This window comes from Quercus lobata, chromosome 10, assembly GCF_001633185.2.
Source record: "Quercus lobata isolate SW786 chromosome 10, ValleyOak3.0 Primary Assembly, whole genome shotgun sequence".
NCBI lineage: Eukaryota > Viridiplantae > Streptophyta > Magnoliopsida > Fagales > Fagaceae > Quercus > Quercus lobata.
In genome coordinates, this window is record NC_044913.1 from 655,300 (window position 1) to 672,356 (window position 17,057).

Genomic DNA, 17,057 nt, shown 5'->3' on the forward strand with positions numbered 1-17,057 from the left:
AACATCAAAAACAAATCCTAGTGTGTATGGTGCCAAAATCCATTATCTCCTATTACATTAAATAAGCCTTTAATTTTTCATCCACACAAAGTATCAAATAGTAAAGCTTCAGCTGGGCCATGGTCTCAACTACAGTTCTCAAGCATATATTGGACTTGGATGACCATTTCCACAACATATCATTATGAAAGGCAGAAAAAATTTGGAGTGTACACAACGGAAATTTCATCCTAGTAATACATTAATAGTTTAAACCCAACCACTTTGTTGGGTCAGTGAGGAACCTATTCCAATTCAATGATCCCTGAATTTTGTATACAAGTAATAATCAATGAAACTTCCGTCCAAAATAAGTCAGACTTTTGGCAAGAAAGAAAATTGATATCTAGACAAATTAGATATAAGGCCAACCAAAATGGACTATATTCTTAATTTCTTATCTCGATTTGTTCCATGTACAAGACTTATAGTCAATGCTTAGTGTTTAAGAGTTGAACAGCTTATCTAAAGTCCATGCTCTAAAGCTTGAGAAAAAATCCATTTAAATTTTAAACCAACACAAAAGAAGAAATTATAAAGGAATTAAAGAAAAAAGGAATAGTAAAAAAAAACTAAAATTTAATCTACACTTAAATTCCTATAAGGATGAACACAATAGCAATAGCCTTTAAAAAAAAAAAAGATTAAAAAAAAAACCTATGCTTATTTTGTATTCATGATAAATTACCCTGTCATAAAGGTTCATTAATTTTCAAGGCTATGCCATCATTTCCATTTTTACTCATCTTATTGCTGGCAAATTATAAAGCTGCAAAAGCAACAGATTATAAAACTTGTTATTAATATCTTTTGGTATGGATCATAGGATAAGAAAATTTAATGACAAACTGCCAATGTGAGAGGACTTACTTGTAAGTGTTTGACATCCCAACCAAAATCTATGATTAGAATCCCAATTGATCATTCTTGAATTAAATTTTCTTGCGGGATTTTAATTATTTTAGGTAAGGTAGTTTCCACTTTCCAATTGATCCTAAGTCTAATTAAAACATTCATGCATAAGGATTTTTTTTTTTTTTTTTTTTTTGTATTTAATAATTCAATTGTTACAACATGGGGATGGTGTCCTCAATCCTCATAATGTATAAAGAAGAGCCAAAAATGCCATTAAATTAAAAGACTCTTGATCATATTTCTGTACATGTCACCATTGGAATTTTATTTTCATTATTTTTTCCTAATTGAGGAATTCAATCCAGTTAATTAAGCTATTAATATCTGTAATAGGAACTTTAAAATTAGTGGAACTAGACGTTTCATCATACATTATGCACTCCCTGTAAAATCTCTCCTTCTTTTTTTTTTTTTTTTTTTTTTAGAAAGATGGAATTTGATTTTTAGGGAAAGTCGAAATTGGTTAAACCACCAATAGTGCTTTATTCTACAATGAAGTCAGTATAGGAGGACAATACTATTTGAAATTCTTGTGCTGTGAGTATAGTTTGTGTTTAATCTTAGTAATGTTTTTGTTCAAATGACAAATATTTTAATTTTTCCCTTGGAAATTAAAAAAAAAAGTATTAATGCCCAATATTTTAAGGTTTTTGAACTTAATTTCTTGAATACAGAAATGTTATTTAGAATTTGAATAAATTTTTCAGATTTGTAATTAGTGTATAAATGAACAATTGAGAGAATGTGATCGTAATTCTCATTAATGCAGTGAAATAATACGCCTCTGTTTTATATACAAGAATTAGCTAACTAATTATAACGGTTACAATTTTCTACTAAGCCTAAGCTTATTGCTGGCAAAAGCAGCAAATTAGTGAAAAAACAAGTTTCTAATATCTATTGGTATGGATCATAAGCAAATTTAAAAACAAACTGCCATTGTGATTTGTGAGAGGACATACTTGTTCTGTGTTTGGCATTTTAATTAAAATCTATTTCACGATTAGAATTCCAGTTTATTATTTCTTGAATTAAAATTTTTTGGCGGGATATTAATTGTTTTAGTTAAGGCGGTTTCCATTTGCTCCCAAGTTTCTCTATCTAAAAGATTCATGCATAAGATTTAGAACCACGTTTCTACATAGAACACCATTGGTATTTTATTTTTATTATTTTTCTTCCTAATCAACATATTCAGTCCAGTTGATTAAGTATTAATATATTAGTGGAATATGAAGTCTCCTCTGTTCGTGGTACATATTAGTGGCTTGAATTTAACCAACATAAAATTGTATGTCAACTGTTTTGAACCTCTTTTTTTTTTTTTATGTGAACAAGAATATAAGATCACAAAAAATAGCTAATAACCATATCCATCCATTATTATAATTATTATTATTATTATCATTATGTATTTTTATAAATACGATAGAATTTTCTTCTCAAAAAAAAAAAAAAAAAGATAGAATTTTGACTTATGCCTTTATATCATCAAGTTAAGGTATCAATTAGTTTTTTATGTCTCGGCAACGGAAAATTATTTGATCCTCAAAAAAAAAAAAAGAAGCTTTTTATGTATGTGGGGTTTGAAATTTGAATTCCAAATTTCTTACTTGATAATAAGAGACTTTATTAGTTAAACTAATCGGAACCCACTATTTTTATATAATTTTCACTATTATATATATGTTCTATGGTTCCAAATAGAACTTTCAATTAAATAAAAAATAAAAACTATAGTAATACCCGGCGACTTAAAGTCAAAGTCAGACCTATTCCATTTCAATGATCCTTTGAATTTTATTTATTTATTTATTTTTTTAAATTTTGATACACGTAATGAATGATGAATGATGATGGCCAATTAAAGTTCAGTCTAGAATACAATGCACAATTTGTCAAATTAGAAAATAGAAAATTGAAATGCATCCAAATGAACTAGAGTATATTCAACATTAGTGTGCCTAGATGACTTCTCAGATACAAACACTAACAATAAAATCAATGTGTGTCAAAATAATTTAGATTTTGACACTTGCACATTCATGAACTTTTGGTTGCACACTAGTATTGATTGGGAAAGATTTTGTGCCAAAGCATCACATTTTCAATTAATTTGAATGACAATTTCCACAATATATTATCAAGTGGAGAAAAAACTAGAGTATATTCAACCTTGGTGTGCTTGGAAAGAAATTTGTTCCTAGTGAGATATTTTCTAAGAAAATTGTGCCAAGCACGAGGAAGACTTCCAAGATAGAAACACTAACAAGACTTTCTTTTTAACTTTCTACCCATGATGCTCTAGTTTGTTACCTTATTCTACCTATGTGCAATATTGATGAAATTTCCAATGCTACTTATTTTAAAGTTTCATTTGGATATAATAATATCGTACTCAACTAAATTCAATAAGTTGATTAGGGCAATGCTTCATTTTTTTGAGTAACCTTTCTAAAATTAGTAACAAGCATAACAACTTGGACAGTGGACACTGCTTCATCTGACCTAAAAATGAATTTGATTCATAATTAAAATGCAAAGCCTATTTCAAGGCATATTCTTTTTGGTAAGCACGCACTACTTGTATATTATAAATGCTATCACCATTGACAAAGTTTGATGCTTTATTCTGCAACCCTATTTTTCTAATGGAAATTGGAGGACCTTGCTTGTTGCAACTGCCAATGAGACTACCACTTAGTTGATTCTGTGGCGGTTTTAACCTCTGACTTTGCTAATACTTAACTGCAAAGTTTTTTTTTTTGATGGGTAAGAACAAAATTGTTTTTGTTTATAATTTTTTTAATGGCAGGGTTGTTTTTTTTTTTTATAAATAAAATTGGTTAATTGAGCTTCTTTTTTTTTTTCTTTTTTTTTTAAGTTTTATTATTGGTAATTTTTGTTGTTGAGCTATTTTTGGGGCTTGTATATTTTGTTTTTGATTTTAGATCAATATTTTTTTTTTTTGGGTCACTAAAATGAGGAAAATGCTAGAGCTACAATTTTTTTTTAATATTTATATATATATATATATATATATATATAAATTACTAATGTGATAAATGGTTATTGACAAATAAAATAATGGTGAGTGATGGGCCCATATGCGAACCAATATGAATTTGCTACCAAAACAGTTAGTAAAAATGTTGTAAAAAAGTTTGTGAATATAGCATTACTCTTAAAAAATCAATGATATTGTTTAAGGGAAACAAAATATAATTTTATAAAACAAAATTGCTAAAATTAGTACACATACATATACAAAATTGCCAATGGTGGTTCCGTCCTGCTTATGAATAGCACTCCTTTTGCAGCTTCAACTCTAGCCTTTGCTGCCTAGAATTATAGTACAAATAAAACCCAAAATATATGGAAATTTATCATCATGGAGCCAATACTAAAAACTAACATTTTAAATGAGTAGTCACAACTCACAAGGAAGTAAAATCGAAATCTCAAATTCTGAGTTTTTCTGTGGCGTCATATGGAACTAAACCATCTTGAGAAAGCAATTTCTTGATAAGTTTGTTCACATATTTTTTAATATTTTGGAAAGTCTTAAAATGCTATGATTTCATTCAACAAGTCAACTAAGTTGTAACGTATAACTTATGTGTCTAGTAGCTTATTTTGATTACTGGTTGATTGATTAATAATAATAGGGATCTGTTGTGTTAATTCATCAAGTAGTTTAATGTGTGGCACTTTGAGATCTCTTCCCCACCTATAAAGTATCTCATGATATCAACTTCAAAATGAACGTTGGCTTGATTGTTTGTTTCATCTCATGTTTGAAATATCAGAGATAGTCATGAAGGGATTTACCTATAATTTTTGCATTTTTAGAGAAAACAATAAAAATAAAAGATAAAAGTTTTTTTTATACTTCCAAGGGCATCCATTAACCAAACTTTTTTTTTTGGTAATTCCAATAAACTGTATCTGCCTAATGATCTCATTAAAACTTTTGCCCCTTTTTCCACAATATTTCAAAGTAAAATCCAGCTAAACCCCATATTATTATTACTATTATTATTAATGTTCTATCCTTCGAAGTAATATCACTTTAAAAAATAAAAAATCACTATAATAAATACAGTCACTTTTTTTTTTGAGTAAAAAAATACACGGCCACTTAAAAGTTAAAATCAAAGTGGGACATATTCTATATTAATGATCCTTGAATATTTGAAATTTTTTTTGATAAAGTAATGAATGATGATGACAAATCAAAGCTCCGTGTAAAATAAGTTGCAGTGCACTTTTCTCAAGTTAGAAAAGTGCTTGTAGCTGAATTAGCACATTCCCATGCACAAAGTGCTTGGGGGTCTAGGGGGGAAAGGATTCGAATTGCGGAGTTAGCAGCATATTTTAATCATTTCTCAAAAATAAAATAAAATTGATAGATGTATCCAAAAATGAACCTATTAATGTCCCACAAAATTGTCACATATACAAGACTCACCCAGTCAATGCTTTACGCCAAATACCTAACGCTTGGTACAAATTTAAAGCATTAAAAACCGATTAAGCTCAAGTCAACAAACAAAAATTCCCGCCAACTCTAACAGCCTATCACCAAACAACATGGGGTAAAGTCTGTAACTAATAAATAGTCTAAACGATGCTTAATTTAGTTTGCAGTGAAACAATGTACACGACAAGTAGCATAACAATAGCTTAGAACCAAGCAACAAAAGCACACTGGGATGTGTAATTGCTTCAATCTTTAATATATACTTTGTTGTGGATCAAAATTTCAGTTAAGTCTATATACAGTAATAATTAATCAATGACTGGCTGCAGAAAAAAAAAAAAAAAATCATTGACGAACATTTTTAGATTTATTTTCATATGAATTTATTTTTCTTTTCCAATGTTCTCTACAACTTATAATGAATATTTGAAATTAAAGATATCAATTTTTTTTCCAACTAGAAGTTTCATCATATATATTTTTGGCATGAATTTCAAATAAAAAATGTTGTCAATTGTGAATAAACAATGTCTTTCCAGTGCATTTCTTTGTCTTATAATCTCTAAAAAAGTCAATTTATTCATCCGATATGCCTTTTTGTTGTTGTTCTTCTACGTGCTAAAATATTATAATTATTGCCTATAACACTAAATTAGCTTTTCTAATTCTCAAAAAAAAAAAAAAAAACAATTCCAAAACCTATTGCTCAAGATTAATGACTTTTTTTGAGTGTCAATGCCTTTTCTGAGTGTAATTAATTATTATTTTTCTATGTAAAAACTTCTATAGTTTTTATTTTATTATTTTTGGGTTTTTTGGTTGCATTTTATGTGGCAAGAAAAAACCCAGGATTTTGCAAACAAATTGAGCAATGGAAGGGATTATATTATATTAAAAAAATGATTGAAATGTAAATTTTCATTAAAGAAAGGATGCTATTGATAATAGACATGGCATGTCTAACATTATTGGTGTTAGTATTTTTTTCCCCTCTTAAATTATAATTTATTTTTTCAAGTGATCATAACTTTAGGCAAATTTAAAATTTAAAATTTTTGTTCAACTAATCCATGCATCCCATAGATTAACAACTAGTTATTACTATTAGTTTATCACTTTAAAAACTTTGTTGCTAAACAATCACAATTCACTGCCATAATACTTAGAGATTTAAGTCATAGTAGGACATATTTTGTTTTAAAGATGGTTGAATTTTGATACAAGTAATGAATGAGTATTGACCAGTTAAATTATCGTGTAAAATGCGTTGCACCTTCATAAAGATAGAAAATTGATATGTATCCGAATGAACCTAAGGGCCTACAAATAGAGGGTCCCATCTATAAGACTTACTTAGTCAGTCAATCTCTAATGTGTGGTTGAAATTGAAAGCATCAACAAACTCCTCAAGCACAATACAATAAGATGGATGGATGGATAAATGGGTCCGCTTCCTATAAATAAGTCCTATGCCATTGGTACCAAACATAACAAAATCATAAATCAAATTTATTATTATTTTTATAAAAGCACGATGATGAGAATAATAATAGCTGTTACTCTCACCCTTCTCCTTTGTTTGCTCACTATTCATCCTCCTAACTTCTGCACTGCCCACTCTGACTCTGAGGTTCGTTGCGTTGAAAGCGAGCAACACGCCCTTCTCAACTTCAAGCAAAACCTTACAGATCCTTCTAACCGCCTTGCCTCTTGGGCTGCTGCATCTGACGTGGATTGCTGTCACTGGGTCGGTGTTGTCTGTGACAACCACACCGGTCATGTCCTCCAACTCCATCTCAGAAGCCATTATCCTGTGTATGACAGGCTTGCAATTGATGAAGACCAATGGGAAGCTCAATATGAAGCTTATTTGAGGTCCAGATTTGGTGGTAACATAAATCCTTCTCTGTTTGATTTGAAGCATTTGATTTACTTGGACCTCAGTTGCAATGATTTTGGTGGTATTCAAATTCCCAAATTCCTAGGTTTAATGGGGAGTTTAAGATATCTTAATCTCTCCCAAGCGGGATTTGTGGGATTGATTCCTCATGAACTTGGGAATCTCTCTAAGTTGCACTATCTCAATCTTGGACTTAATTATTATCATTCTTTATATGCCAAGAACTTCCAATGGCTCTCTGGTCTTCCTTTACTACAATACCTTGATTTGAGTTATGCAAACCTTAGCAAAGCCTCTGATTGGCTACAGGAGATAAAGAAACTCCCTTCCTTGTTAGAGTTACGATTGTCATCTTGCCACCTCTCTGGTTTTGTCCCACCGATACCAAGTATTAACTTCTCATCTCTCACCACCCTTGATCTTTCATCCAACAGTTTTGAAAATACTTCAATTCTGTTTTGGGTCTTTGGTCTTCATAATCTAGTTTCTCTTCATCTATCTGACAATCAGTTTCAAGGTCCAATCCCTGTTCATCTCCAGAACTTGACTTCACTTAGGCACCTCGATCTATCTTGGAACAATTTCAACTCTTCAATTCCTAATTGGCTGTACAGTCTCAGTCGTCTTGAGGTTCTCAACCTCCCCTTCAATCATTTGCAGGGTACAATCTCTAGTGCCATTGGAAACCTAACATCTGCCATTAGCATAGACTTCTCATTCAATGAACTTGAAGGAAAGGTACCAAGATCTTTGGGTAATCTCTGCAACTTAAGGGAAATTAGTTTGTCAAGCAACAAATGGAGTCAAGAGATATCTGAAATCTTTGAAAGTCTATTAGGATGTGCTTCAAATGGACTAGAGATCTTAGATTTGTATAATGCTCAACTGTCTGGGAAGTTAACTACTAAACTTGGGCAATTTAAAAATCTGGTCAGTCTTTCTTTGGGGTATAATTCAATTTCAGGTCCAATTCCATGGTCTATAGGAAATCTTTCGTCCTTGAGATCCTTGGACCTTGAGAGTAATCAAATTAATGGAACTTTCACTCAAATTTTGGGACAACTTTCAAAATTAGAGTCTCTGAATATTGGTTTAAATATGTTGGAGGGTGTGGTTTTAGAAGTTCATTTTGCCAATTCAATGAGATTGAAAACACTTTTTGCGTCTCATAACCGACTGACTTTAGAAGTAAGTGACAATTGGACCCCTCCTTTTCAACTCAACCATTTACATTTGGGATCATGGAATTTAGGGCCGAAATTTCCTTTGTGGCTCTGTTCACAAAGGCAACTTTTGACCTTGAACATATCCAACACAAGGATTTTAGATGCAGTTCCTCCTTCCTTTTGGAACTTGACTTCTCAGCTTACTTATCTAAATATCTCTCATAATCAGATCTATGGAGAGATTTCACATATCCCAATGATTTTGTCCTATGATTCAATAATTGATGTGAGTTCAAATAAATTCACAGGTTCATTACCTTGTATATCCTCTAATGTGACCTTTCTTGATCTTTCTAACAATTCACTATCCGGATCTATTTCTCACTTTTTGTGTTACAAGATGAATGAGCCCAAAAATATGCAGTTCCTCAATCTTGGTAAAAATCTTTTATCAGGGAAATTAAGTAATTGTTGGATGATGTGGAAAAACTTATATGCCTTAAATTTGGGAAAAAACAATTTCACCGGTAGTATTCCAACCTCCATTGGATCTTTGGTTCATCTTTCGTATTTGCACCTAGACAACAACAGATTCTCTAGAAAATTACCATCCTCTTTGAAAAATTGTGAACAATTGGTGACCATTGATGTTGCTAAGAATGATTTTGTTGGAAGCATACCTTCTTGGATAGGACATAGACTTTCAAGCTTGGTGATTCTTCACCTTCACTCAAATAATTTTCACAGTTACATCCCAGAAGAACTCTGTTCTCTAACTTCACTCCAAATCTTGGACCTTTCACATAATAAGCTATTTGGAAGCATACCTAAATGTGTCCACAATTTTAGTGCCATGGCCGCAAGTAACAATTCAAATTATCCCTTTTTTTTATTTCCCTCGTTCCCAAAATATTTTTCTATGCCTATTGAAAGTCAATTGGTTGCGATCAAGGGAAAAGATCTTGAGTATTCCACCACTCTTCAACTAGTAAAAATTATAGACCTTTCCAACAACAATTTATCAGGAGAGATCCCTGAAGAAGTGATGCATCTCAAAGGATTACAGTCATTAAATTTGTCATTTAATATCTTGACTGGAAGGATTCCTGAGAATATAGGTGATATGGGATCAGTGGAGTCTATTGATTTCTCAAGTAACCAACTTTCTGGTCAAATTCCTCAAAGTATGTCAAGTTTGACATTTTTGAGTCGGTTGAATTTGTCAAACAACAATTTCATTGGGAAAATCCCTTCAAGCACTCAGCTACAAAGTCTTGATGCATCCGGTTTTTTTGGAAACAAACTTTGTGGACCTCCACTTATTGATAACTGTACTATAAAGGATGTACAACCTAACACTGAAAAGAAAGAATGCAAGGCTTTTAGTGGAGTTGATGTGGATTGGTTTTATGTGAGCATGGCACTTGGATTTGTTGTTGGTTTTTGGGTTGTATTGAGTCCTTTATTGTTGAACAAACAGTGGAGATTTTTGTACTTTCAATTCCTGGATCACCTAGGGTACAAGCTTAGGGGTTTAGTGGCACAAACTTGGTAGCATTGTAAGTAAATGTTGTAAGATTCTTAATATTTAGTGCAAACATCATGTAATCATATTAATCAATAGTTTGATTATTTCTTTATCATCTTCAAGCTGATTAATTCTTGTATTTCTTGCTAAATTCACTCCATTAAAATTTATGAATATGATGTTTCTTCTTGTGAACATCAACGATGATCCAAGTTGTAGTTTTATTATTCCTATAGATTAATGGTGTAAAATTACATTTTAGTTCATAAAAGTAATTGATTTGTTAAAAAGTAATATTCAATGGCTTGCAATGATGCCCATTTTTTCTTTAGAGTCTCTTAGTGATGACTCTGTAAAGTCTCAACAAAAAAGACAACATATTTCTGTATATCTAGGCAAACTAAAAATGCTCTTTGTTACAAATTGAAGGCTATTTGGTGGATTCCTTGCAACTAGTATCTAAGTAGGAAGCATAGGCTATAGAGGAGTGCATCTTGAAAGTCTACTTTGTCCCTGGTGAAAAATTCAACCTTTGATGTTCATTGGGAAATAGGTGATATGACACATAATGTGCTAGTATGCTATAGTTTTTTGCTTCAGAAAATTTCTATGTAGTTCCATGTCTTGTGACTAAACCTCATAGACCACACTCATGGAAGGCATAGAGTCCAATGAGAGAGAAATATTTGAATCGAAGAAAATTTGAGAGAGAGGGATTGGATGAGGTGAGATTCATGGTGGATGTGAATCTTATGGGGATTTCTAAAATGAACAAAGCAGCTTTTATCACCATGAAGAATTGGAGGGATTGTGGGTCATGTCCTTCCATGCTGGTTAGGTACGACTTCCCAAAATCTAACTCAACTCTAAAAAGTGAATTAATAAATACATGTTATTGTTTTGTAATTTTGAATTCTGTGTCTCTACATAGGTTGGTATATATAGTTGCTTGGCTTATTCAGTGTGTATCTTTGGGTTTCGTGGTTTGATAGAAGCGTTGCACTAAGAGGTTTTCTTCCTTTGACATCCAAGTCTCTTATATTACCTCCAAACATTGATACTCTTGATTTAGTTGAAAGGTAAGGAAATTGAGTTGTCTATTTCCTTAATTATGCTGAATTATTCTTTTTAAGTCTTAGTAACATATTGGTGACACATAGTGTTGCAACTTGCAAGTAACAGGCTTGGTTAGGAGCTTGTGTTTAACTATGACGAATCTTTTTTTATGACTCCCAGCTCTTTACTGTAAGTTTCTTTAAATGTAACAAACAGCTTTTAACGTATAGGATTTATCGATTGCAAAAGTTCATATTTTTTGATGCATTGAGATAAACGATTCTCAACTCTCTATACTTTATTCTTGGAGATTTGTTTCCCTTTCATGAAGTTACTGCACATTAGAAGAATCTGAACTGTAATCTTGTATATGCATGTCTGTATCTATTTGGGTGGGTACCTAGATGTATGCGTGTATGTTGATAAAATTAGGTTTGCTGCAGAGGGATTTGGGTCTAGGTGAAATAGGATTTTGTTGAATTGGTGATTTAACCAATTAGGTAACATAGAATTTGTGGGGTAAATTTAATTCTCTGTGGTGTTTTGTTGGGATTCTAATGTTGTTTGCAATGATTTATTAAAGATTTTTGTTTCAAATCTGTTTGGCATGCTAAAAAATAGTCAACTGAACAAAATAAACATAAAAAAAAAAATAAAAAAAAAAATTGTAAAGAGTTGGTGACCATTGATATTGCTAAGAATGATTTTGTTGGAAGCATACCTTCTTGGATAGGACATAGAATTTCAAATCTTGGACCTTTCACATAATAAGCTATTTGGAAGCACACCTAGATGTGTCCACAATTTTAGTGCCATGGCCACAAGAACCAATTCAGATTATCCCTTTTATTTATATCAAACATCAACAGGATATAATTCATATAATATTTTGCATTAACAATTAATGATAATTTCTATATTTCTTCCAATAAGGAGTTTTCTCTCGAACTAACAAGTTTGATGGCAATGCATTCCAAATTCTCACTAGGTTTCTTGTTGAACATTCAGGTAAATAAAAGATCACAATTCCTTCTTAAATTTTTGATTGGATCTTCTTTCTTCTTATCATTGGTAAGATGTTTCTCTAAACATGTAGGATCTATTTGCTCAGTTATCATTTGACCCACCATGTTGTTCTAATACTTGTGCAGAATGATCAATTCTTCGCTCAACACAATTTGAGCATGAGAAGCTTTATACTTTTTGTATCAAAAAGTGTAATTGTTAATTATATTTCACCACCAGAGGTTGCTTTCCTAAGAAGAATTGCTGCATGATTTAATTCAAAATGGCAAAACTAGTCTTTCAGTTCCTAGGACAAGATGAGACCGAGCCTTCAACCAACCAGACTTATGGTCTCTCTTAAAGAATCTTAAATTTGTCAAGACATTTGCCTCTGTAAATCTTGTTTTCAAGGCTTACTTATGGCATGTAGATGAAACTGATTATTTCCTAGGTCATGAAGAAGAGCTAGAAAATTTTGCAAATGATGTTCCACTTAGCGTCAATTATAGTTAGGATCCAGTAAGTCAGTTCTTGAATTACATTGACAATGGCAACTTCTCTGTTAATTGTGTGCTAGCCGACGTCCCACTTATACTCCATTAGAGGCTATGGGTAAATTTTTGTCTTTTTTTCCCCTGTTAAGAAAAGTGTTCACCTAAAATTATTCATACCTAAAAACTTTATTGTATCGGTTCATTCTAAATTTCTAGTTGTTTTGATTTCTGTACATTCTCTTACAAAGTTAAATTGTTCTGCCTACCTGAATCCCCTGATAGATGTATTGGATTTCTAACTATCAAATCAATAAAGCTTCTAATTGCGATTTCCTGGTTTTGGCTAAAAGGCCTCCTTGATAGATTTCTCCTTTACTCATTTCTTGACCTTTTAGCACATTCAATGTGATATGATTTACTCTTTGTCAGTGGAATCATATGGATATCAGTGTGCATTTCCAGATAACCATAACAACTTTCCTGCATTTTGTTCTTAACTGGTGCTATTTCTAACTTCGTATAGATGCATTCATGATTCATCCAGCTCTTCATGAGAAGTTAAATGTTTAATAAATCTGAACCCAAAAAAAAATACTAAAACTAGAACTCATTGTTTTTTGGAGACATTTCAATTTCATTCTCAATCCTGGGACTATCTTTAATGCAAAGCTCCTTGATCAAGTTACTACAGAACCGAAAATGGATTTTGTTCTATTAGTACTTGCATATGATTTTGTATATCACATGCCACAATTGCATTCTAGGAATTGAAGGATTAAAATATCATTTCTTATAGCTGCATTTTATTTAACATTAATGGCGTGATAATTCTGACATAATTAGTTAAGTTTTCTCTATGATAGATTATTGCCTGCTCATTTTAATAATATTTTCTTCAAGATGTTGATCGCTCTTCTCACATTGCAGATTTCTTTGCTCATCTAGACCAAAATGCTTCAACACAAGGTACATCCTATTGCATGTTGCTTCGAATAAAAGCTGATTCTTTTCTCCTCATAACTAATTGATAAGGTTGTCTAACTGTATGTTTTTATGTAAATTTTACTTTTTTAGAATATTATTGTTTACCTTTTTCTTTCACCTTCCTTTATCTCTAGTGAATCCTTTGGTTATCTGTAAATATGGAGCAAGTGAAGATTACCTTGCTTGTACAGATTTAACACATACGAAAGCTATTTGAATCATATAGACAAACTTGACTGTCTTGTTCGATTGGCAAAGGATGGGACTCAGTTTGCTTTACTTAATTTTTTTGTAAGAATTCCTGTGCAATATAATTAGTTGGAATGGTAATTATATTGGTCAAATTTGGTCTAGGGGGCTCTGGTTTGCAAAATCATCTTCAGCTCTTTTGCACAGGACATTGCAGAGATCAAGGAACTCTTGAAGCAGAAAGGAGGTGACGTTGACTGTTGAAGAGATTTTCTATGACATTTTTGAAGAGCCAGAGTTATTTTAAGACAGTTTTAATATAAATCAAAACTTAAGGTACGAATTGGATGATAAATTGTGTGGATTTGAGGAGATACAATTTTCTTACTGCTATCTAAAATTTTGATTCTTATCTGAAACTAAGGATGCAAGATTTGTTGGATGAAGATATGCAGTTCTTAATTAAAGAGAACCTTATGACTAATTTAATTGACTTGAATTATTTGGTAGAGAAGAATGATGAACAAATGTAATTGGTATTAGTTGCCAACCACCTCTATGGTCATCATCAATGGAGCTGCCTGTGTTCACTAGCAGTCAGCAGTAAAAGCAAAGTGCAGATTTCAATTAGGCAACCTTGATGGTTCATCTTATTTGTTTTTTCTTCTACAAGATACCTAGGGTATCTTATCCTAATGCCTTGCTTTCAAAACCTAAAAAACCAAAAATGAAAAATACGTGAAGACTAACACAAAATATGTTGTAAATGAAAATAAGGGGGAAAAAAAAAATGAAAGAAAGAAGAGAGGGACTCCCTGTCAACAATAACTTAACAATTATTTTAGGTTTATTTTTTTTTTAATAAGTAAGACTTGTTAATTTCATCTTTCTCTAATTCCTATATGCATGCTAGCATAGAACCAACATAGAAGCAAGTCTTTTTGATCCATCTTTATTTTGAATGTGTGATAGAATTTCACTGTCACAAAAGTTTATGAATTTTGACACTTACACCATCTATTCCGTTTCTGGTCAAGGTTTGCTTGTTAAGTCTTCGACTTGTCAACAAATTTTTTTATTTTGTTTGCGAACGACTTGTGTGAAAAGATATGGAGTCTAAATTAGTTTGTAGCAATGATCAACACGTTGGCATATTTGATAAAGGCCTCTCATTTCAATGTTTCATTGATTTCAACCACAAAGTCACAAACTCATGCTCACTGCTGTGCCCATTCATGTGTCAAGACAAAGTTAATTACAAATTTGTTGCAGTCCATTGCTTTGAGTCAATTACCAATATGTTGTTGTTGTGACGTTTGATTGAGCAGTAACAATAGTTGTTAATGTGTTTCCACACATGACTTAGTGGCAAAAAGCATTACCTTCTCTGTGTAGATATCAGTGTATGTCAGCATGTGAATGTATTGAATTAGAGGTGCTTCAACTCATAGAGCTCCACTTCATTTAAAAAAAACCAAAAAAAAAAACCTCTATAGAGCTCCATTTTGTTTTTATTTTTATAAGTTTTATAATGTTTTGGGTATAATTTTGCATTTCTTCATTGTCTGCATCACAGGTCAATAATCTTTAAAACTACTAGGGAATACCCCAAGAGAGTTGAGTGTATTGGGAAAGGCAGTGTACAATGAGTCCTAAGTTTCTCCAAGTAAAAAATACATGCACAACCATTAGTATTTTATTTGATATTTTCTTCCTAATTGACCAATTGAATTTAGTTAATTACGCTATTGATATATCCAGTTGGAACTTTAAAATGAGTGGCATTGGAAGTTCATCAACACTACATCTTGATGGGATGAATTTTACCCAAAATAATAATAATAATAATAATACTCCCTCCGTTCCACTTTGTTTGTCCTGTTTGAAAAGTCAAACTTTTTAAGGGAACATCATTTATTATCTTGTCTACCTTTTAAAAATGTATAAGTTTTCAAAATTACCCTTAAATAAATTTATCAAAAAATTGAATTATTAATAAAATAGGGGTATAATAGGAACATTAGTAAATTAATGACTTTTATTTTTAGAAATAGGACAATATTTTGGGACATCTCAAAATGAAATAGATGACAAACAAAGTGGGACGGAGAGAGTAATTAGCGTAAACTGTTTTTAACCATTTTTTTGAATAACCTCACTAAAATTAATAACAAGCACAATGACTTGGTCACTGCTTCTTTGACCGAATATCTTGGCATTGGAAGTTTCATCAATGCTACATATTGGTGGGATGAATTTTACCCAAAATAATAATAATAATAATAATAATAATTAGCGTAAACTGTTTTAACCATTTTTTTGAATAAACTCACTAAAATTAATAACAAGCACAATGACTTGGACACTGCTTCTTTGACCGAATACCTTCTCTCAACTTTGGGTCACTTTCAAGCAAACTTTGGTAGTTCCAATTTGATGTTACTCTACTCAATTGGATTAATGAAATTTTCAACCCAAAAAAAGAAAACCTCTATAAAGCTCCGTTTGTTTGTGTGCTTGGTTTGTGTTTAATTATAGGTATATGGGCCTGATAGTTTCTGTTCAAATGACACATATTTTAATTTTTCTTCAAAAATTATCAAAAGAAAATATTATGCTCGCACAAGAATTTAAAATTTTTTAGCTTTTCTTGAATTTAGAAATGTTATTTGGATTTCAAATAAAATTTTCGGATTTTTAATTTAGTGTACACTCTGTTGTGGATCAAATTTTAAATTTATATGTAGTAGTAATAATCAATGACAAAGATTTTTAGATTTATCGGTATATTAATTTATTTTTCTTTTCCAATCTTTTCTACAACTTACGATGAAGATTTAAATTCAAAAAATCAATCTCTTTTACTTTTCTTTATTCCCTTGGCATCTTGACTGATCTAAATCGTTTTCATACAAATCTGTTTTGCTGTAGGAAAATTACCAGCAAGCCAAGAGTACAAATTGTTGGCTTGAGTTTACCAAAAAAATTGTTGGCTTAAAAAAGAACAAAAAATATTGTCAAATGTTTTAACCATGTTTTATGTGAGTAAACTATGACAAAATGCAAAAGACCCTCCAACTTAGGGTCACTTTCACACATACTCCGGTTATTTCAATTTAATTTTTTAATCCATAGGACAAGTGAAGTTCTCATATTGATAATTTCTTCAGCTCAATGACTGGAAAAAATATAAGTAAAATGACTCGTGATAACTAAAAAAAAATTAAGTAAAATATAATATAGATATATATTTTTTTTTTCATCTTCTTCCTTTCTCTAACTTATCTCCTTCTTCCCT

The 17,057-nt window shown here is 31.4% G+C and overlaps 1 protein-coding gene across 1 annotated transcript; it reads left to right on the forward strand.

The window, feature by feature from the left end:
* The first annotated feature begins 6,948 nt into the window (after positions 1 to 6,948).
* On the forward strand, positions 6,949 to 10,143 carry LOC115963160 (receptor-like protein EIX2). The gene has a single exon (XM_031082057.1). The coding sequence runs from the start codon at positions 6,972 to 6,974 to the stop codon at positions 10,056 to 10,058; it is 3,087 nt and encodes a 1,028-aa protein (XP_030937917.1). The 5' UTR covers positions 6,949 to 6,971; the 3' UTR covers positions 10,059 to 10,143.
* The last annotated feature ends 6,914 nt before the right edge of the window (positions 10,144 to 17,057 follow it).